We start from the raw sequence: 22,135 nt of genomic DNA, 5'->3' as shown, positions 1-22,135 counted from the left end.
TAGTTTTCAACCCAACCAGTGCTGAAAACCCAACCTCTTGTTCTTCCTGTGTTGGGGACTCAGTGCTAACTGAATCTTCTTTTCTTTGCATTTTCTCCTTATTGATGCTTGTGTTGGTAGTATCAGGTTTTTTTCCTCTTAACTGAACCTGTCAGCCACTTCTCCATCCTTGTTGTTTCACTTCCAGTAAATTAAAAAAATCGCCACGAACACGAGCTAGTTAGGATTAGCCTATTATATGTTCAGAATTTTCGTTTGCTTGTTTTCAGGTCTGCCTGCCTGTTTGGCTGTGAGGCAATGATTTGTGAGGTGACTGTTACCTAGAGACGAGAGGCAGAATAAGAGCACGTGCACACTACAAGTTTTATGTGGTGCAAATTCAGATGCAGAACGCTTTTTAAATAATAATAATAATGATTAAATTACAGGCCCGTTTGATTGCCGTTAAAAACAAGATTGGATAAATTTAACTTTCTAATAATGTTACAAAGCATATGCTAGCTTATCTTGAAAACGCTGACTACATTTGTAGATCACCTCGCGGACCACTTGAGGTCTCTCGCAGACCACCAGTAGTCCACGGACCACACTTTGCGAAACACTGCTCTAGAACCTGGATATACCTTTCAGCATTGATGGTGTCTTTCCAGATGTGTAAGCTGCCCATGCCACATGCACTAATGCAACCCCATACCATCAGAGATGCAGGCTTCTGAACTGAGCGCTGATAACTTGGGTCGTCCTTCTCCTCTTTAGTCCGAATGACACTGAGTCCCCGATTTCCATAAAGAACTTCAAATTTTGATTCGTCTGACCACAGAACAGTTTTCCACAGTCCATTTTAAATGAGCCTTGGCCCAGAGAAGACGTCTGTGCTTCTGGATCATGTTTAGATACGGCTTTTTCTTTGAACTATAGAGTTTTAGCTGGCAACGACAGATGGCATGGTGAATTGTGTTCACAGATAATGTTCTCTGGCAATATTCCTGAGCCCATTTTGTGATTTCCAATACAGAAGCATGCCTGTATGTGATGCAGTGCCGTCTAAGGGCCGATGAGGGGGAAGGGACACTGCTCGGGTCTTACTGAAGACAGGCTTGAGGTCCAGATATTCCGGAGGCACATGAGAGAGGTCAGGAAACTCACTGGCTGAGGTGGTTTGGTGGGAGGCAGAGCTGAGTTCAGGCAGGAGGCCAGGCAGGAAGGACTCCAGCCTAAGATGGTGTGGTCAGTCCAGTTTAAGTGGGGGTTGTGCTGCATCATCCAGGGTAATCCAAGAATAACAGGAACGTGAGGGTTGTTCATGACGTGAAGTTGTATCATTTCGGAGTGATTGCCTGAAATCCTTAGGGTGAGCAGAGTGGTGAGGTGAGTGATGGTGGTCAAGCCAGTGCTGTTAAGTGTCAGGATGGTGAGAGGGACCTTGAGGACGAATAACGGGATTCCGAGATCCTTGGCGGTGGTGGAGCAGATCAGGTTCCTGTCCGCCCCCGAGTCGACGAGCACCTGAAGATGGTGATGCCAGTTGTTGAGTGATAACAGGGAGCAATGGTCAGTCAGCAGGGGACTGGTTCCGAGCATTGCCCACCAGGGCCCCTCGATTCACTGGTGGGCTCATCCTTTTAGCGGGCAAGCCCGCCAGATGTGTCCCTGCTGACCACAGTAGAAGCAAGCCCCCATGCTCCATCAGCACAGTCGTCCCTCCGCTGACACCCATACCCAATCTACCTGCATGGGTTCAATGGACGAGGCGAGATGTGGAGAAGGGTTGAAGTTGAAGTGGCTCCTCCCTTTCCTACATTGTTGAACCCGCACATCAATACGATTGGCAAAGTCCATCAGGGTGGAGAGGTCCAACGGCAGTTCCCTAGAGACAAGTTCATCCTTGATGGCGTTGGATAAGCCATGTAGGAACGCATTGACCAGGGCAGTCTCGTTCCAACCACATGACGCTGCCAACATCTGGAAATCAATGGCATAATCCGAGGTAGATCAGGACCCCTGCCACAGCTCCATGAGCTCTCTTGCCACCTCCCGGCCAGACAGAGAGCAGTCGAATGTCGGCGTCCCAGACCGCTGTTCCTGAGGAGCGTGATGGTATAGGCTACCCGGGAGTGTTCTGTGAGGAAAGCCAGAGGTTGAAGCTCCAAGATCAGTGAACACTGGAAAAAAAAAAAGATCTGCAGGTACCTGGTTCCCTACTGTAGGGCTGAGGCGAAGGAAGTCTCAGTTCATGGCAAGCAGCAGTGGCGGGAGGTGAAGGAGGTGGCTGGGCAAGGGTAGACATGGCTTGGGAGTGCTGGAGTTGTGTGGCTAGAAGGTTGAGTGAGTTGGACAGGGTGGCCAGGTTCTGGGTTATCTGTTTAAGTTCCTGTTGGTTGGTCCCGAGGAGGGCTCCTTGCTGCTGCATAGCCATTCTCAGATGGTTCAGTTCCACTGGATCCATGTTGGCCAGAGGTGGTGAGATATGGTGAGTAGGATCCAAAAGCAGAACACAGGCCAGTAACTCCAATAAAGATTTAATAGGAAAAATAATCCAAAAAACTAGGGACAAAAACACAAGGCAGGCAAGGACAAAAAAAAAACTAGCATAAAAAATAGTCCAGACAAAAAACTTGACACAAAAACATAGTGCAAAAAACATGAAAGACAAAAACATAGTACAAAAACTGTGACAAGAAACAGGCAAAACAGAGAACAAAAATCCAAGACACAATAATGGCACAGAGACAACGTGAAAAACCAACGAGACATTCTGGCAAAGTCCTCTTCTGAGAACGGCCTATTTATGCACAGCAGAGCAAACCAGAAAATGAATGCTGGCAAGATGAAAGTCCCGACCCGGATTCAGATTGGTGCTGAACTGGGAGATAATAAATCTCCAGAGTGGAAGTCCGGGGCGGAGCATAACAATTACATATGTTCCCTGACTATGAGGAGAGAGTAAGGAGTTGGTAGTGCGGCAGGTAATTCAGAAGAAATTTTGATGCAACTTGACAGTGGAAAAGGTGCTTTTGGCATAATCTGGACTGTGACTGAATCAGAATGGCTCATAGTAGTAGAGAACTTTCTGAGGAAGAAGATATGGACCTGGAATGGACAAGACTAGTTAAAAATTAGGAAAGGAGAAGGAAGGAAGGAAGGAAGGAAGGAAGGAAGGAAGGAAAAATGACAGTGACAACACCAGGCAAATGATCACTTGAAGAGGATGAGGAAAGAAGTGAAACATGAAAAAAACTAGAAAAGCACTCGGAGAGTGCAGACCTCCGCCAAGATTCCTTTAAAAAATTCCGGGATCCAGATGGTGATGTTAGGGTTTTGCTGATAATCGAACCCAGATCACTGGTGTAGTAATCCAGCAAACCCCCACTAGGCCACCAGGGGAATGACTCAAGTGCAGAGGAGTGAGGCAAAAGTAGAGTAGAAAAAAACAGTTTATTTACAATGCAAAAAGGCAAAAAAACAAAAGTATAATCCCAACGCTCAGAAGATATACGAGAAAAAATAAAAAATCCAAAAGTCAAAACAAAAAGCCAAAGATAAGAAAAGAAAAGGCAAAAATCCAAACGCTCAGAAGATCCCAAAATGGTAAACACAAAGTCCAAAATATCCACAAGAAAACAAAGTACAAAAGACCACAAAGACAAAGGCAAGGAACACGGAACAGAGATCTCAGGTGATAACATAACAGCACAAAGACTCCGTGACTAGGGACCAAATTGAGGAAGTATTTATACACAGGGTAATTAGAACTAGGCAGGGCAGGAAATAAGGAACAGGGGCCTCATGTACAAAGCTTGCGTACGCACAAAAAAGCTACGTACATCACTTTCTGCGCAAACATTCGTATGTACAAAGATTGACTTGGCGTGGAAAAGTGCGGTACTCTACGCAAACCTCATGGCTGGCGTACGCACATTTCCGGTGCATCTTGGTACTTGGCGACACTTAGAGGCAGAGAAACGCAACTACATTTAGGCCTACTCGGTCAAGAGTCATGACATGGCGATAAGAGGCATCCAAAAATGCATCGGAACATCGGATGCGTGAATTGAAATGTATGTCAGTCATACGACATTGTCGAGACACATAATGCGAGACTGTTGGGTAAATGCCAACAGATCCATCAACCATCCCTTCCATATTGTAATTACGGGAAATGAGAAACCCCAGCAACATCATTTCGATATTATTCCCATTGACTATTGGTTAATTAATTAAATTAAAGAATGCACATGCAGGACCATGCATTGCAGCTAGCTTAATAGATCTTCCTCGCGCATTTGCCGCGAGGTGTCAGACTGAAATATTATTAGTTGATGTTGCGTGGGGTAGCCTTATCACATAATTACCAAGATCAATATATGAAACGATTTCCAAGTGCGTACAAATCAGACACAACCGCGGTGTGTGGCGTGTTACACAATGTGGCGCAGCAGCACGGCGTGCCAATAATGGAGCGAGACCTGCCGGAGGACCCAGATCCTGGGCCTCACAACGAGGTGCCACAGCGACATGGCATGCAAACCCGGCAGCGCTTAATAGCCACAATGTGAAAAGGTAAGGACAGACGGGACACGGGACACCATTCATTTTTTAAGATATTCTTTTAATGTGTTATTCAGTTCCTTCAATTCCTCACGGATTCCCTCGAGGTTGTCGTTAATCACCTCTATGCCCTTTAAAATTTCCCCCTGCGACTCAAGGACCGCGCGCGTCAGCACCCGGCCTGTGGACCCGGCGACAGGGGCAGGCGGTGGAGAAGGGGGGCAGGTGACAGTGACGCTGGATCCGCTCGGCTGGGGGTCCTCTTCCTGCTCGGGTGGGATGGACTGGGGGCCTCTTGTTGTTCCCTGGCACCCTGCTAGAATACATTTGTCATTAAAATCCTATTGTGGAAAATATGTGCACATGTTTTATTTCTGGTTACATGTGGCTAGGAATATTGGGCCTACTAAGAGAGGAAGACATTTCCTCAAATACAGGGTGTCCCCGAAAAAATGTACACATTAGAGCACTAAAGGTGTTTTTTTGTTTTCAAAACTCATGTAACTCAAATAGACACTCATTGTGGCGCAGGCACTGCGGACGATGCGAATCATACCGTTATCTTGGTATAGGCTACATTCACATTCAGTGGCATACAATCAGTGACCGTTGCATGTCTCATAGCATACACTTTGAACATCACTTTAATTGGAGGTGACAGAACAATTAAGTGATGTATGTGAATTCTATTACACTGTGCTAAAGGCAGGGATTAACGCGAATAAATGTTAATGTTAAATGTTAATAATAAATGTTAAATGTTAATTTGATTAACGCGAGATTTCTAACATTTAATTAACATTAACGCGTTAGTAAAAGTTGCCATGTCTTTTACCTAACGCGGGCCTTACTGCAGGTCTATTTATACGAATTAACATATTCAGTGTGGAATAATTGAGGGAGGAGACGGGGCGGGGAACAGGGCTCGTGCATGTGCGCCGAATTCCACGTTGATTGGGATGTACAACAGGAGAGTGCGTGGAAACCTTCGTACGCACTGATTGATACATCCGGATTTTTTTGTTCGTACGCAAATTTCCCGATTTTGACGTGCGCACATATTTAGTGGGAAATCCACGCAGGTCTTTGTACATGAGGCCCCGGGTGAGGCAAAAAGCACATGAAAACAAAGGCTGTCAAAACAAACACAAAACACAGAAAACAGTGGCGGCCTCTAGAGGCCAAAACAAACATGACAAGATAAAGAAATAACAGAGGCCTCTAGAGGCCAAAACAGTCCCCAGTCCTAACAGGTGATCCGGATCACCACCAAAATTTAATGGATTGTTACTTGTGCCCAGTCACACCTCATTCTCATCTCATTATCTCTAGCCGCTTTATCCTTCTACAGGGTCGCAGGCAAGCTGGAGCCTATCCCAGCTGACTACGGGCGAAAGGCGGGGTACACCCTGGACAAGTCGCCAGGTCATCACAGGGCTGACACATAGACACAGACAACCATTCACACCTACGGTCAATTTAGAGTCACCAGTTAACCTAACCTGCATGTCTTTGGACTGTGGGGGAAACCGGAGCACCCGGAGGAAACCCACGCGGACATGGGGAGAACATGCAAACTCCGCACAGAAAGGCCCTCGCCGGCCCCAGGGCTCGAACCCAGGACCTTCTTGCTGTGAGGCGACAGCGCTAACCACTACACCACCGTGCCGCCTGCCCAGTCACACCTCTGGAAAAAATTTCAGAGCAATCCGTTCATAACTTTTTCCATAGTGTTGCTAACAGACAAACCAACAAACAAACAAACCAACGCTACCGAAAACATAACCTCCTTGGCAGAGGTAATAATGAAGGAAGAGTTTAAGATTATTCTTAAGTTTAAAGCAGGAGATGAGGTATCATCTTTAAGTCTGACTGCCTTGACAAATGGACTGAGAAAAGCCATTGGGGATATAGAGATGCCAAGGTGTTAAGAGATAGCAGTTTGCTGGTGAAGTGCAAAAATGCTGAACAGAAAAATAAAGCGTTTAACTTTGGTGACTGACCCCTTGAAAATGGTTCCTCCAGGAACGATGACTTTTCAGTTGTCAAGACAACGGAAAAACTAAAATACAAAAACAGAAAGATACGTCACAATGCTCTTGTGCACAAAACAAAATGCTCTTGTATTTTAGTTTTTCCGTTGTCTTGACAACTGAAACATCATCGTTCCTGGAGGAACCATTTTCAAGGGGTCAGTCACCAAAGGGTTAAACTACAAACAGTATGGAAGAAAGAAATAGCAGAAAGAAGAGTGATTGGTGAGAGAAATAGAGTTAGGGGAGTGATATCAGGAAAAATAGGAATCACAACGGACAGATTGGTTCTGTTTCTAGCCTATGTTATCAATTGCTCAGAACAAGCAAAGACTAAAACTGAAAAAATCAAAATTGTAGTGAAGGCAGCAGCAAAGTTCCTGAACACAAAAGACTTATCTTGGGAAAAAAAATATGTGTAGATCTTAGTCAAGGAGAAGGGACAGCAGAGGGAAGTCATCAGATCATACCATAATGCTTATTCTTCAATGGAATGCTAGAAGTCTGATAGCAAATGGGCAACAGTGTGAAGGTTACATCAGTTCATTAAAAACAATACCAGATATTATATGCATACAGGAAACTGGCTCAAACCAGGTCTTGACTTTAATATTAAAGGATATCATAGCATATGCAAAGATAGGGTCAGTGGAAATGGTGGAGGATGTGCAACATTTATAAGACAAGGTATGAAATACAGACAGCTAATGACATTACAAGAGTTAGAAATAGTAGTGATTGAAGTATGGACTAGACAAGGAAGTATGAAAATTATAAACTTCTATAACCCATGTAAACAGTTAGAGAAAGGAAAATTAGAATCAATTTTGGAGCATTGGAGAGGGAACGTAGTCTGGTGTGGAGATTTCAATGTACTCAGCACAATATGGAGGAACCAAGATGACCCAAATGGAGACATAATTGAAGAAATAATGGATGAAAAGGAATCGGTGTATTTAAATGATGGTTCACAAGGGTGAATGTGGTGAGAGGCATAGAATCAGCAATCAATATCACACTGGTTTCACAATTGCTGGCTGGAAAAAGTAGATGGAAGGTACTGAAAGGAAGTACTCTAGGAAGTGATCACTACCCAATATTAGTTAGTATAGGAATAGAATATGATATAAAATGGGATGAAAGAGAAGGAAGATGGAAATTTGAGGAAGCTGATTGGAGAAAGTTCAAAGGATTATGTGAGGAGAAATTGAATGCTGTAAATATATATCAACCAGTTAATGACTTGAATTCTGAAATCAGTGGAACTATAATAGGAGCAGCAAAAGAGTCTATCCCAAAAAGAAGTGGTAATAGAAAGGAAAAGTTAGTTCCATGTTGGACACAAGAATGCACTAAGGCAATACAAGGCTTTCAAAGTTTTGGAAAAAAAACACTGAGTTTTCAAAATTTGATTGATTACAAGAGAACGCAAGCAGCCAAGAGAAGTATAATAATAAAGTGGACTAAAAGAGAGTATTGGAGGAAATATTGTGAATCGCTAGGTAGAAATACACCATTAGATAGAGTATGGGGTATGATTAAAAGAATGTCAGGGAATAGGAAAGAGTATGGCTATCCGATAATGAAAGATGGTAGTGATATAATAATAGACAATAAGAACAAAGCCGAATTATTAGCAATGACCCTTGTTAAAGTATAGTACAGGTAATTTGAGAGACGCGGAAAAAAGAGGGAGGGAAGGGACAACAGCTAAAAACATAGAAGCACTTCAGGACGAAAAGGAATAGGACAATTAATATGATGTTTTCAGTGACAGAATTGAATAAAGCACTGAAGATATCTGGAAAGACAACTCCAGGGAAAGACCAAATAGCTACATAATGTTAAAAAATCTTCGTGATAGAAGTAAGGAAATACTACTAAAAATGTATAATAAGATATGGGAAGAAGGAACATTGCCCAATAATTGGAAGGAATTGTTCCTATTTGTAAACCGGGTAAATATCCAAGCTTGGCATCGAGTTATAGATCAATAGCCCTAACATCGCATGTAGGAAGAATTATGGAAAGAATGATGAAAGAAAGGTTAGTTTATTATTTAGAAATCAAAGGTGTAATAAAATGTTATCAAAGTGGATTTAGGAAAGGAAGAAGCACTATAGATCCTGCGTTGTGTCTAGAACATGAAATTAGGAAAGCTCAGGTTAATAAAGAGAGTGTAGTGGCTGTATTTTTTAGTGTTGAAAAAGCATATGATATGATGTGGAAAGAGGGGTTAATAATTAGGTTACATCAATTGGGGATAAGAGGGAGAATGCATAGATGGGTTAAAAGTTTTTTTAACTGATAGGATGATTTCAATAAGAATAGGAAAAGAGTATAGAGGTCAGATAATGTGGGATATAAGGCTATTTTTAGGTTTTTAAATGATACAGGAATTATTAGGAGAATTTATTAGCACAATAGCACATTCTGATTCACACTCCAGTCCAGAAGGTGGCGGTAATGCACCTAAAAGCTGTTTGCCAACGGCCATAAAACAATATAAAAGAAGAAAGAAGTTGTTCGTGGAATAATTGTTAAATATATTATATATTGCGCAAAGATATACATCTTCGAGTGGTGAACGTATTCACCAAAGTGAACGAGTGAAATATTTTTCAACACAAGAAGATAAACCTCATATCTTCGTGCAACTGTGTAATGTTCTTTATATTATATGGACAGATCCACAAAAAAATTACACAAGTTAATCAAAAGAATTTTAATTTTGAACAGGTTCGCCCCATGAAAAAGTTCCTTTTTTCATAATTTAATTCAAAAAGGTAAACTTTCATATATTCTATATTCATTACATGTAAAGTGAAATATTTAAAGCCTTTTTTGTTTTAATTTTGATGATTATGGCTTATAGCTCATGAAAATCAGAAATCCAGTATCTCAAATTATTAGAATATTCCCTAAGATCAATCAAAAAAAGGATTTACAATACAGAAATGTCCAACTTCTGAAAAGTATATTCATTTACACACTCAATACTTGGTTGGGGCTCCTTTACCATGAATTACTCTATCAATGCGGTGTGGCATGGAGGTGATCAGTCTGTGGCACTGCTGAGGTGTTATTGAAGCCCAGGTTGCTTTGATAGTGGCCTTCAGCGTATCTGTATTTTTGGGTCGGGTGTTTCTCATCTTCCTCTTGACAATACCCCATAGATTCTCTATGGGGTTCAGGTCAGGCAAGTTGGCTGGCCAGTCAAACACAGTAATATCATGGTCAGCAAACCATTTGGTAGTAGTTTTGGCACTGTGGGTAGGTGCTAAGTCCTGCTGGAAAAGGAAATCAGCATCTCCAATAAGCTCGTCAGCAGATGGAAGCATGAAGTGCTCTAAAATCTCCTGGTAGATGGCTGTGTTGACTTTGGACTTGATAAAATACAGTGGACCAACACCAGCAGATGACATGGCACCCCAAATCATCACAGACTGTGGAAACTTCACACTGGGCTTCAAATACCTTGGATTCTGTGTCTCTCCACTCTTCCTCCAGACTCTAGAACCGTGATCTCCAAATTAAATGCAAAATGTACTTTCATCTGAAAAGAGGACTTTGGGCCACTGAGCAACAGTCCATTTCTTTCTCTCCTTAGCCCAGATAAGACACTTCTGACATTGTCTCTGGTTCAGGAGTAGCTTGATATTAGGAATGCGAAAGTTGTATCCCCTTTCTTGAAGATGTCTGTTCGTGATGGGTCTTGATACACTGACACCAGCCTCAGTCCACTCCTTGTGAAGCTCTCCCAAGTTCTTGAATCAACTTTTCTTGACAATCCTCTCAAGACTGCGGCCATCCCTGTTGCTTGTGCACCTTTTCCAGCCACCCTTTTCAGCAATGACCTTTTGTGGCTTACCCTCCTTGTGGAGGGCATCAGTGATCATCTTCTGGACAACAGTCAAGTCAGCAGTCTTCCCCATGATTGTGGTTGTGTGTACTGAACTAGACCGAGAGATACACTGTGTTCATACTATTTTACTCAAACTCGAAATGAAATATTCTAATATTTTGAGATGGTTTTTTTATGTTTTTGTACTGTATGCCATACTGATTAAAATTAAAATCGAAAAATGCTTGAAACATTTTAGTTTATGTGTAATGAGTCTATAATATATAACATTTTCACTTTCTTAAATAACTGATGGAAAATATTGAACTTTTTCACAATATTCTAATTTTTTGAGATGCACTAGTAGAGAGAGAGAGAGAGACGCATGAGCGTATTTCCTCTGTGTGTGCTTGTAAGACATTTATTACAATGTCTTACATTGTTTTATATATATATATATATATATATATATATATATATATATATATATATATATATATATATATATAAAAGAGCGTATTTCCTCTGTGCTTGTAAGACATTTATTGAACATTTGGTTCCTATTTAATATGTAATTAGTGTCTATAATATTTATGAATATAAGTTTCAGGTCTAATTATGTTCTTGTGTTCATTTTTACAAATTATATTCATGCATTTTTTTTATAATATTGTAAACATATTTTACTTTTTTGCTGTTCATCAACTAAAAAATAATTTAGTCAGGCACATTTTCAGACACCCTCTCAACCAAATTTGTTACCCAGAATTCCGTTCGGCCGCCCTTTTCCGCCATCTTTATTCCCGTATCCAGCAGGTAAATCTTTATCACCGCCTTGAAAATAGCACTTTTGAATAGGGTATGAAGTGTCATTAAGATCAATATTTGTATCAAACTTGAGTTAAACGTATACTTTCTATAATTTCTTCGTTTTTGTTTGCTGTAAAGACAAGATGACGAAGATTTCGTGTTGATTGTTTGACTGAAGTCTGACTCTGTGAGCGCTACATGCAGATTTCTAAACGTTTCATATTGTATTTAGAGCAGGTAAAATGCAGTACTGCTTTTAAAGGAGAATATGTATTGTTATTTAGGAGTTAAAGTGTTATAAAGGAGTTAGGTTTTTATGCTGGGAGTGAGTTAGAAAGCTGGGTAGCGAATGTGTTCGAATTGAGCACTGGTGTATATATTGAGCCTGGTGATGGTAACCGGTTCTACAGCAAACTATAAAACATTCATACTTTTTGTGTGTGCTTTTTTTTTTTTCTCTTCAGATTTTCTTGGACTGGTAACAGGAATAAGAGTTGACAATGCCTGGAAGGTGACTTGCCTTTGTATCTATCTGTGTGTGTGGGGGGGACATGGGTAAATTTAGACAAACTTCTCCTGAGTTTATTGAAGGAAACTGATGTTTCTTGTGTGTTCCAACCAGAAGTTCTAGCATTTTAAGGTCAACTGCAAAACTGGAATGGAAGAAAAGTTATTTAATTTCACTGATGTTCACCTCCGCATATAGTCGACTCTTTTTGTGGTGGTGTAAAGAATTATAACTTTACTATAGTTACCACCGTCCGCATCGTCCACGTCAGTCTGGCTCACCTGAGCCTCATTGTTGCCACGTCAATCTGCTGATCTCAGTTTTAAAATTTTGTCATGTGATGTTTTATGTCACTTTTCTGTATAGATGACTTGCAACCACGTGATCAAAATGTGCTACGTCATGAGCGTCTGCTGTGATGGTGGATATACAAAGCAACTAGGGCGGCAGCTGCTGAAAGCGTGTCTGTAAACAGTACTAAATTTTCTCAGCATTACCACGATTTGAACAGTCGAGCGAAGATTCGATACAAAGAGAAGATAGATATGTGGTTTTGACCCATATTATTTAAAAAAGTCAGACTTACCTGAAGATGAGAAGCTTCTACTGACCATTGAGTACCCAGATATCACATTCTATCTGGTTTGGCTGCTGAAGAATTAAGTCTGACCTTGGACGAAACGGCCCGTTTTCTGAGTGTGTGCCCAGTTTGGATTGTTTCTATCATATATAATTTTGCTGGCGCTCCGAGAAGTGAAATGATAATGCATGTGTTAAAATTATAACCATGACAAGAGAACGCTCATTTTGTAGCCAAATTCTAGCAACACGAAATAAAATTCCATGATATTTTTGAGAAAGCTTTTGAATCTCACCTGAGAGAAAATGATTGCTGCAAACACAAACTGTTTTGGTTTTACCCTCTGTTAGATCAGCCCTGCCAGTGTTGTTCAGCCATGCTCATCTCTCCATGCTAAGCCTCAGTTTCCTCGCCCTCTATCTGAATCACGGACGGAATTACAAAAAAAAAAAAAGGAACGTGCCACGGTCACGAGTACTGTTGTGACCACAACCATATACACTACAAAGATATGGCATAGCTAAAAGAACGCTTAAAGCAGTGGAAAAGCAAAGGGAGTTGCGCATGCGTGACTGTGTTTTGTATGGAGTGTCGTTTGACCCCACATTTGTATGTCTACCAACATGGCTGACGTCTGGGTTTCTATTTTGCTTTGACCTCACTTGCAAGTCAAGGATTTTGATTAGCCATTCTGTTAATCCATCTGATTGCATGGATTAGGTTTTGCTGTGGCATACAACCATCCAAAAACTTGATCAAGTTACGGACAGAACAGTTTTAGGTTTTGCGTCTTTCGACTGACTGACACTTTTTACTCCTGCACTTCTTAAACTGGCTCCTTACACGTGATTTTTGGTAGCCAGACTCTAAAGCTAGGTTAGAAAGAAAGTAGCCTAATTGGAAAACTTTTCCATGTCAATTTTGTTTAAAAAAAAAAGGCCCCCCCCCATAAATAAGTAAATAAATATGTATATTTATTTATATATTTTTTTTTTTAGTATATATTGTATAAAAGTATATTATCGGCAGAAAAACTAACTTTTGGTCAAAGCACAGTCATTTTTTGGCGGTTCAGACAGAGTTTCCCAGACTACCACACAATCCTGCTGATGCTAATGTGTTTTTGTTTGTTTTTGGGCACATCTTGCTGCCATTCCTTCCTGTCCCAGGTTGTGGTGTAAAGCAATCTTTGCTGGATACAAGCGTGGCTTGAGGAACCAACGTGAGCATACAGCACTGTTAAAGGTAGAGGGAGTCTACAGCCGTAATGAAGTGGATTTCTACCTGGGGAAACGCTGCGCCTACGTCTACAAGGCAAAAAAGTGAGTGTGCACTTGTCTCACTTCTTATGATACAGGGTTCCCGCGGGTCCTTAAAAAGTCTTAAATAAAACTTTCGGTTTTCAAGGCCTAAAAATGTCTTAAATTGTTTGGAATGACTGAAATTTTCGAAAGGGAGGTATTAAATTTAATATTGGACTGAATGAGTGAAATGTCTCCATCTGGTTTGGGGTATTTTTTTAACTGTAATTTTAAAAGTGACCAGCGTACCTTTTGGGGGCAGCATTGGTTCTGTGCATTCCATTAGGGCTGCACAATTAATCGAATTTAATTGAAAATCGCGATTTTGGCTGCCACGATTAAATTAAATGAAAATCGCGATTTATTTCCATTTAAAATGCGAGTTCTGCTGTATATCTGATCAAGCACTTTTTGACCAATACTCCGCCAAACCATTAGGGGGCGAACCGACGCATGTAAGGTTTCATTACTCCGCCTAAATAAGCAAGCAAGCCAAGTGCAGTGTTGCCAGATTGGGCGGTTTTAAGTGCCTTTTGGCGGGTTTTGAACATATTTTGGGCTGGAAAACGTCGGCAGCATCTGGCAACACTGGCCAAGTGCGCAGAGCTTCAGTGCAGCGGTATCTTCTTCAAGGGGTGATAGCGTGAGAGTAGGTAGCAGATTGAGGTGAGAGAGAAAAGCTAACTATGTCGGAACAACAGACTATTTAGCACTGGAGGCAATGTTGTGATCTGCCTTCGCTCATGTTTAAAGCCAGAGCATGTTGATAGGCTGGTCTTTCTAGCTAAAAACTTGTAGGCCTCAGTATAATGCTATGTAATTGTTGCAATTGAGTTTTCAGTTCCTTCATCCTTTGGTAATTTCTTGGATACATTTCATTTATTTGTCATTTGGAAATCAGAATTTCTCTTTTAAATTTCATTCTGCACTGAAAGCTGTTCATATTGTTTGAATATAGTGAAATAAAATTTAAGTGATTTCCCTAACATCAAGAATAATCGTGATTTAATAATCGCGATTGCAATTCTGATCAAGATAATCGTGATTATCATTTTTTCCATAATCGTGCAGCCCTACATTCCGTAGATCAAGAACTAACGTTAGGAGGCTACTGGAGGAAGTGTGGTGTGGTGGTTGTGAAGAGTGAGAGATACGCAGGTAGCTTACGTGGGCGGTAGAAAGCGTTGATAATTATGGGAAGATGTCTGTTTAACGACAAGTGGTTGGGGGATGACAAATACCATCAAAATAAGGAGAAGAATCGTTTGCGATAAAAAGCGCTGGATCGCACAAATGTGTTTAAAGACGGTAACCCAGCGCTGGGGACACGGCGGACTGGGAAACTGTTTTTTCACGGACACGAGGCGCGCGTGTGTGTTAGAGGTCAAGCGCTCCGGAGTGAAACACAGGGGGGTTCACGCATGCGCACAAGAGTCAGGTGGAAAATGGGACTTGTAGGACAATACTAATAATAATAATGATTAGCATCATTTTTTTTTTTTTACATAATTAACATTGTTTATTGTACTAAGTTTAATATAAATATATAAACAACCTTTATTTCAAAACTCAATTAAAAAGAACTCCAGAAAATACAATAATTCTAAATATAGTACAATATAAATAATTTGTACAAAAAGTTTTTTAGTTTTATTATTTATTGTCTACAACAGTGTTTTTAATATAATAATAAGAATAATATTAACAACCACTTATAATAATTAGTAGTAATAGTAATTATTATTGATTATTACTACTTATGAACTGGTGATTAAGTATTAGGGATTATCTCATCTCATTATCTCTAGCCGCTTTATCCTGTTCTACAGGGTCGCAGGCAAGCTGGAGCCTATCCCAGCTGACTACGGGCGAAAGGCGGGGTACACCCTGGACAAGTCGCCAGGTCATCACAGGGCTGACACATAGACACAGACAACCATTCACAGTCTCACCTACGGTCAATTTATGCCGCTTTTCCACTACAAACGCGGCTGAGCCGTGTCGGGCTGAGCGGGGCTGTTGGAGTTGCATTTCGACTACAACCGCGCTGAACCATGCTGGCTGGAAGTGGGTGGACACATTGGGTGGAGTTAGCGAAAGTGGGTGGACGTCAGGTGATGTCGTTAAGCAGCGCAAACAGTGACATCAGTGAGCTTTTAAGCGGCAGTCTCACGACCCAAATAGTAAACAATAAACATGGAGGACATGGAGTCGTTAGTGTTGCTGGTCTTGGTGCTGTGGCTTGTTGTCACCGACAACGCCAACAGATACTGGCAAGAGCGTATAGATGAGGCGAGGCGCATAAGGCTTCAGAAATTCTCGTAATTCGTAATTCTTCTCCTTCCGGGTTTGCGGTGTTTACAGATCCCAGCGCGCTCGCGGGGCGTGTGTGGGCATGTGAGGACACTCCTCACCAATCAGTGCACAGGGAAGTGTCTGCTCACGCCCCCAGCCTCACTCGGCTCGCTTTGGCTCGCTTCAGCCCCACTCCAAAACGGTGCGAGTTTTAGGGGCTAAGCAGGGCTGAAGCGAGCTGAGTCGTGCTGGTTTTTGGTAGTCGAAACGCGAGCCGTGTCGGGCTGAAGTGAGCTGAAGCGAGCTGAAGTGAGCTGAAAAAGGGTAGTGGAAAAGGGCCATTAGAGTCACCAGTTAACCTAACCTGCATGTCTTTAGACTGTGGGGGAAACCGAAGCACCCGGAGGAAACCCACGCGGACACGGAGAGAACATGCAAAGTCCGCACAGAAAGGCCCTCGCCGGCCACGGGGCTCTAACCCGGACCTTCTTGCTGTGAGGCGACAGCGCTAACCACTACACCACCATGCCGCCCTAGGGATTATTAAATGTTATAAAATTAAGTTATTAAAAATTATTACAAATTATTAAAACGTAGTAATTGGTAGAATACAAACAAATACTCATGGATTATAGATAATTTTTTAAAATAGTGAACATTGATATAAAATAACTATACTACTACTAGTAATACTTGTTGTTAATGTTGGTATTATTATCAGTTCAATTGTTATCAATGTCCACTATTAAAAACAAATTATCTATAATCCATGAATAATTGTTTGTATCACTACTACTAATAATAATAATTACTACTTTTTTTAATAATAATTTTAACTAATCGTATAACTCAATTTTATAGCATTTTAATAATCACTACTTATTATTTCTTAGTATAATTTAGTAGTTGATAATAATTACTACTTATTATTAAATTACATTTTGGTAATCACTGCTTATTAATTAAGTAGTAATTAATACTGAATTATAATAATTGCTACTCTATTATTAATTAATATAGCTAATAAGTAGTGATTATTAAAATGTTATAAAATTGAGTTAATTTTTTAAAATTATTATTAAAAAGGTAGTTATTATTATTAGTAGTAGTAATACAAACAATTATTCATGGATTATAGATAATAATTATTATTTTTGAATAATGAACATTGATATAACAATTGCACTGATGATAATTAGTTTACAGTTATTACAACACATTGATTAATATTGGTAATGGTTATGAAAGGTGACAGTTGTTTTTCTGTGTTTAATGTAACGCTCTGATGATTGTATGACTGCATAAACAGGTTTATGCTGTTACCTGCTATAATGCAGAAGATACTCGAGAACTTCCTCAGCCAGCTGTGTACTGTATGACACTCAGACTGATTTTGCTGTCGGACAAAAAATCACACATCATCAAAGATAATCTTTGGGGATTGAAATAATGCCGGCTAAGGTTGTTCAGCTGGTTCTACTTGCCGTTTATTGTTTTCGTTTTTGAAATGATTCATGGTGTTTTCTCCAGTAAACACCAGTCTTCTCCTTGCTGCTACAGTAGTTCTGCAGGCCCAAAACACACGACTTTGCTTCAGCTGTTTGTATGTCTAACAGTTGCCATTGATGCACCATTGTTCACCAATTGTCTGCATTCTTCTTAAAGTTAGTAAAAAAAACTATTGCAGAAAACAGTTTTAAGTTGTCGTATTTATCATTTTCTTTGCCATGGTACAGTCTTAATTTTTCCATTTAGAGGTCTTGAAAAGGTCTTAAGTCTTTAAATTTGTACTTGAAAAATGTGCAGATATCCTGCTTATGTGAGGTCTACCACTGTGGAAGAAATAAGATGTTTTGATGTAAAAATCCATCCCTTGAGCAGGATGTACGTCATCGTTTGAGTTTGCTGAGCTCAGATATGACATGATGGTATAGCTCAAAGTCTATAGACAATGTCGAGTTTAGAGCGGACTGGATCCGTTTCAGAGTCCTTCCGTCATCTAAAGCAAGGATTCTCTATTTTTGCTGTCAGAGCCCCCTTTAAAATAAATGCTTCTCTGAACATTATTTATTTATTTATTTATTTATGAAGTTTAGATTAAGATCAATATAAATGACCAGTTGCACAGGCTAATAAATTTGCACTTCGCAATAATTATACCATTTTTAACAGCAAGTTGTGATTTCCGCCACTAACAAAATCTTGGACTCCAGACGGCCTTTGATGTTTATTCTTGGGATTGAATATGCAAGTAAGCATCTGTGTCTGGATGTAAAGAATGCATTAATGAACAAAGGTAGTTCACAGAACACCCAAGTTCCAGTAGGTTTGAAACACGACATTAATGGCATTTAGCAGACACTCTTGTCCAGAGGAATGTACAGCATACCCAGAGCAACCTGGGGTTAGGTGCCTTGATCAAGGGCACTTCAGCCATTCCTGCTGGTCCAAGGAATCAAACAAGCGATCTTTTGGTCCCAAAGCTGCTTCTCTAACCATTAGGCCATGGCTTCCTATCACATGCACAGGTTCAGATTCACAGAAAGTGTACAAGTCAAGCGTGGGGCTGGATAAAGTCTTAAGTATGTATTGTCTAGGATTTGAGCATAGAGCATCAACCGCTGCATGGATTTTAGCTTATAAGTTGTGTGCTGTGCAGGTGAAATGATCATTCTCCTCTTTTCTGCATGTCCATGTTCAAGCTTTATTGCTTCATGCCAGTTTTGGTCATTGTCATGGGAACTATACTGAGGTGTATTGATCCATATTCTGTTTTGGGGGAAAAGAAACAATTTGATCACGCATACTGTTTTCATGAAGCGTAGTCATGAGGTCTTGGTGTGTGGGTTTTTGTTTTGTTTTTTTTTGGTGGTGGTGGAAATTGCAACCATGAAACAAGTTTAATCCAAACCTCAGTAACACAAAACCAAGAAGGAATCCTATAAATGTAACCAAAACAGGACGGTTGAAGATTGGTAAAGCATCTGGTTTTGATCCAGTCGTCAGCTGTCCGGTTTCTGTGATTCTGTACCCAGTGCAGCTTCAGATTTCTATTTTTGGCTGTGAGGACTCAAATCTGATGTGGCGTTCTGCTGTTGTGGCCCATGTTGTGAGTTCTGAGATGCTGTTATGCACACTAAAGTTATAAAGAGTGGTCTGTTCTGTCAACTCGAACCAGTTGACAGAACTTGTTCTCTGACCTCTCGACACTGTGTGTTTAAGATATTGGTCTGAAAATGTTCAAATCACCTCCTCTATCAACCATGCTCCAGTTCAAATCACTGAGAGCTTTCTCCCCATTCTGATATTTGTTGTGAACATTAACTGAAGCTCTTGATGGGTTTCTGGATGATTTTCTGCACTGCTGCAACATGATTGATTGGCTAACTGGTCAATAGTGACTTTTTGTTGGTTGAATGAAATTAGTCATGTAATGTTTGTTCTAATGTGCATTCCTGTTATGCTTTGTCCTTAGAACTACAGTGACTCCAGGTGGGAAGCCCAATAAAACCCGTGTTATCTGGGGTAAAGTCATGCGTGCTCATGGAAACAGTGGCATGGTGCGTGCCAAGTTCACAAGCAACCTGCCACCCAAAGCCATCGGCCACAGAATACGCGTGGTAAGTAAAACTGAGCAAAATGCCACATGTTGCTCATTTGCTGAGTACCCACAGCATCTTAAGAAATTGTTAGCTACAGGTCACTGAGTGAGTACCTTTATGTTCACAGCAGTGCTTGGTGACTAGTCTATGCTTTTCATTCCTTTCAAAACCAAGTTCACTGAATAAACCAAACCCTTGAGTGCAACTTAACTGAGCAGAATTGGGCCTGGTAGGAATGATGCTATGAGGGTGTGTATTGATGCTTAACTAGCAACACTGATAAAATACACCGGTGCAGCTCGATTGTGCTGAGTGTTTGTATACTGTAAACAATGTCAGTTTTTCGTGTGCAGCCACGTGGCAAAATAGTGTGATGTATGCATCTGCCACCATGTTGGATGATGGACAAATCCAAAACGTTGTCTTGTGTGAACAATAACTGTGATGCATATCCGACTTTCTCGAAATATTATGGTTCTCTCGAGTTCTTTGTCAAGTCAAGATTCAGAGAAAAAGTTGAAATTTGTGGCCTTGTATATATTAAAGCCGTCTGATTACACGGAGGATTTAGCCTCGTTACCACCGATTGTACACTGATATTGTGAACTGTCTTGTTCTACAAACCTCGTGGACAACCAACATGCAAATGAAGGCTTATAAGAGCCAAGATGCTTACAATTTCTGTGTCTGGATGGCTTGGTAATCTTCTTACCAAATAAGTAAATTATGACAGGGTGCTTGTTCATGCTCGTGTAAACCATTGTCAGCAATCTCGAGAAACACTGTTTAAACTGTGGTTTATGTGCGAGAAGAATGGCAATGTTATCCTTGCATGTTGTGATTGTATGGCTGGGTTAAAACAAAGTGCATAAGTAAATCGAAGTTATGGGGTTACTAGAACAGCATCGCTAATATCTCACCTGGCAAAGTTGACCCACGTTGTTCTCCTTGTGTATCCAAACTCGCTAAGGTTTGTGCTGCTTCTAATCTGGCTTTCTTGGCAGATCCTTCATTTGTCCTGTTGCTGCTTGATACTGTGAGATGAGTTTTCATCTTGATCATCTCATGTCTGAATTTGAGTGTTGGTGCCCGATCTGGATTTGTTTTATCGCTTAGGTTTGCTGGTGCAGAGTGTTTGTGTTAAAGTTCAATTTAATCAGCAGAAAACATAGCTTTAATTGGCAATGAACGCTTACTAGATATCAAGTAGTTACCACACATGCGGGTGTAATTAGCTTTTTGCTCAATTAAGTACGTTTTTGAATCGCAGTGCACAATATTCTCTGGACAGTTTATCTGTTTTTTTAAAGATTTTTGGGGGGGGGGCTTTTTTCACCTTTATTGCATAGGACAGTGTAGAGACAGGAAATGAGCTGGAGAGAGAGAGACGGGGAGGGATCGGGAAATGACCTCGGGTCGGAATCGAACCCGGATCCCCGGATTTATGGTATGGCGCCTTAGTCGACTGAGCCACGGCAGTGTCAGTTTTGAAGCCTATTTGGGTCAGACTGTTCTGCAGACTGACCTCAGACCAGACAGGTTTTATATAAAGGCTTCTTATTGACTTACTAATTTCTGGTCTTGCTTTAAAAGCATAGGTTATTTTTGCTCTGCAAAATGTGGGAACAGTATTAATGAAGGCTATTGAGGATATAAACGCGAAGATCAGGATTCAAGAACAAAATTCTGTTGGGCCTGAATAGAGGAAAAGGGTGCAATGGCACTGCTTCTGTATACTACATCTATTCTAGTAGCTGTAAGGGAGTTGGGGTGTGTGAGAGATAAATGGAGATGTATACATGTGTGTTTATCTTTTTCATTTTGTGGTTTGCAATTTATTGCCCTTGAAATGTAACGCAAAATTGTTTGTTTGTGTTTCAGATGCTGTACCCCTCCCGTATCTAATGGGCTTCCCAAAACATTGTTTAATTATAATTATAATTAATGCTAATTAAATATAATTATAATTAATAATTGTCTGTCTCTTTTTCTGTTCAAGTCTATTAAACATCTGCTTAGATCAGAGGTGAGCAAATGTTTTGGACCAAGGGTTGTGCTGGTTACAGTAAAATAAACCAAGAGCCACACATGCTGATATCAGTTATGAAAGTGTTTGTACTGAATTCCATGCTAGATACCAAACCACATATTACATCACAATTTACTTGTAAAAGAAATTGGGACTGTAAGGTCGTGTAAGGCTAAATATGACAACTGTCTAAAGGCGGGAATCAAAATGGTAAATGTATTGGATTTTAATGCTTGTAAAAGTTTGTGAACAACTGCAGTATTATAACATGCAAGATTTGTAAAACAAAACTAATGATGTACAAGGAATTAGGACTCATTAAATATTGAGTGGCTTGTTAGATTGGGCGGGGGGAGCAAAACTACACCATTTCAGTCATTTTTATGTTAATGTAAACAATTTTGCAGGAGTAGTAAAGTCTGTTATCATTTCTGATGTTGAAGTCCACGTCCCAGAGGACAGATATAGAACAGTAAACCATGATTGGGATCGGAGAAAATGTTTGCACACACTTCTTTGAAAAAGACAGGTCCATGACAGAGTCAAAAACTTGATAGAAACCTTGTGTGCGTGTGTTTAAAAAAA

At 40.4% G+C, this 22,135-nt stretch overlaps 1 protein-coding gene across 2 annotated transcripts; it reads left to right on the top strand.

The window, feature by feature from the left end:
* The first annotated feature begins 11,184 nt into the window (after positions 1-11,184).
* rpl35a (ribosomal protein L35a) lies at positions 11,185-21,495 on the top strand. 2 transcript variants are annotated; one of them, XM_060923454.1, is made up of 5 exons: positions 11,185-11,241; positions 11,700-11,746; positions 13,493-13,645; positions 19,395-19,539; positions 21,403-21,495. In XM_060923454.1, the coding sequence occupies exons 2-5, from the start codon at positions 11,736-11,738 to the stop codon at positions 21,424-21,426; spliced, it is 333 nt and encodes a 110-aa protein (XP_060779437.1). In that variant the 5' UTR covers positions 11,185-11,241; positions 11,700-11,735; the 3' UTR covers positions 21,427-21,495. The 2 variants fall into 2 exon arrangements, with proteins under 2 accessions (XP_060779437.1, XP_060779438.1); XM_060923455.1 differs by lacking the exon at positions 11,185-11,241 and adding an exon at positions 11,449-11,472.
* The last annotated feature ends 640 nt before the right edge of the window (positions 21,496-22,135 follow it).

This window comes from Neoarius graeffei, chromosome 6 (genome assembly GCF_027579695.1).
Source record: "Neoarius graeffei isolate fNeoGra1 chromosome 6, fNeoGra1.pri, whole genome shotgun sequence".
Taxonomy (NCBI): Eukaryota; Metazoa; Chordata; class Actinopteri; order Siluriformes; family Ariidae; genus Neoarius; species Neoarius graeffei.
The sequence above is the reverse complement of the archived record's forward strand: the minus strand, read 5'-3'. Positions and strand labels throughout refer to the sequence as shown.

Bases quoted from the DNA above. Each gene is read 5' to 3' on its own strand.
- rpl35a (XM_060923454.1), top strand. The intron at 13,646-19,394 runs GTGAGTGTGCAC...CTTTGTCCTTAG, and splicing joins TACGTCTACAAGGCAAAAAA to AACTACAGTGACTCCAGGTG. The intron at 19,540-21,402 runs GTAAGTAAAACT...TTTGTGTTTCAG, and splicing joins TCGGCCACAGAATACGCGTG to ATGCTGTACCCCTCCCGTAT.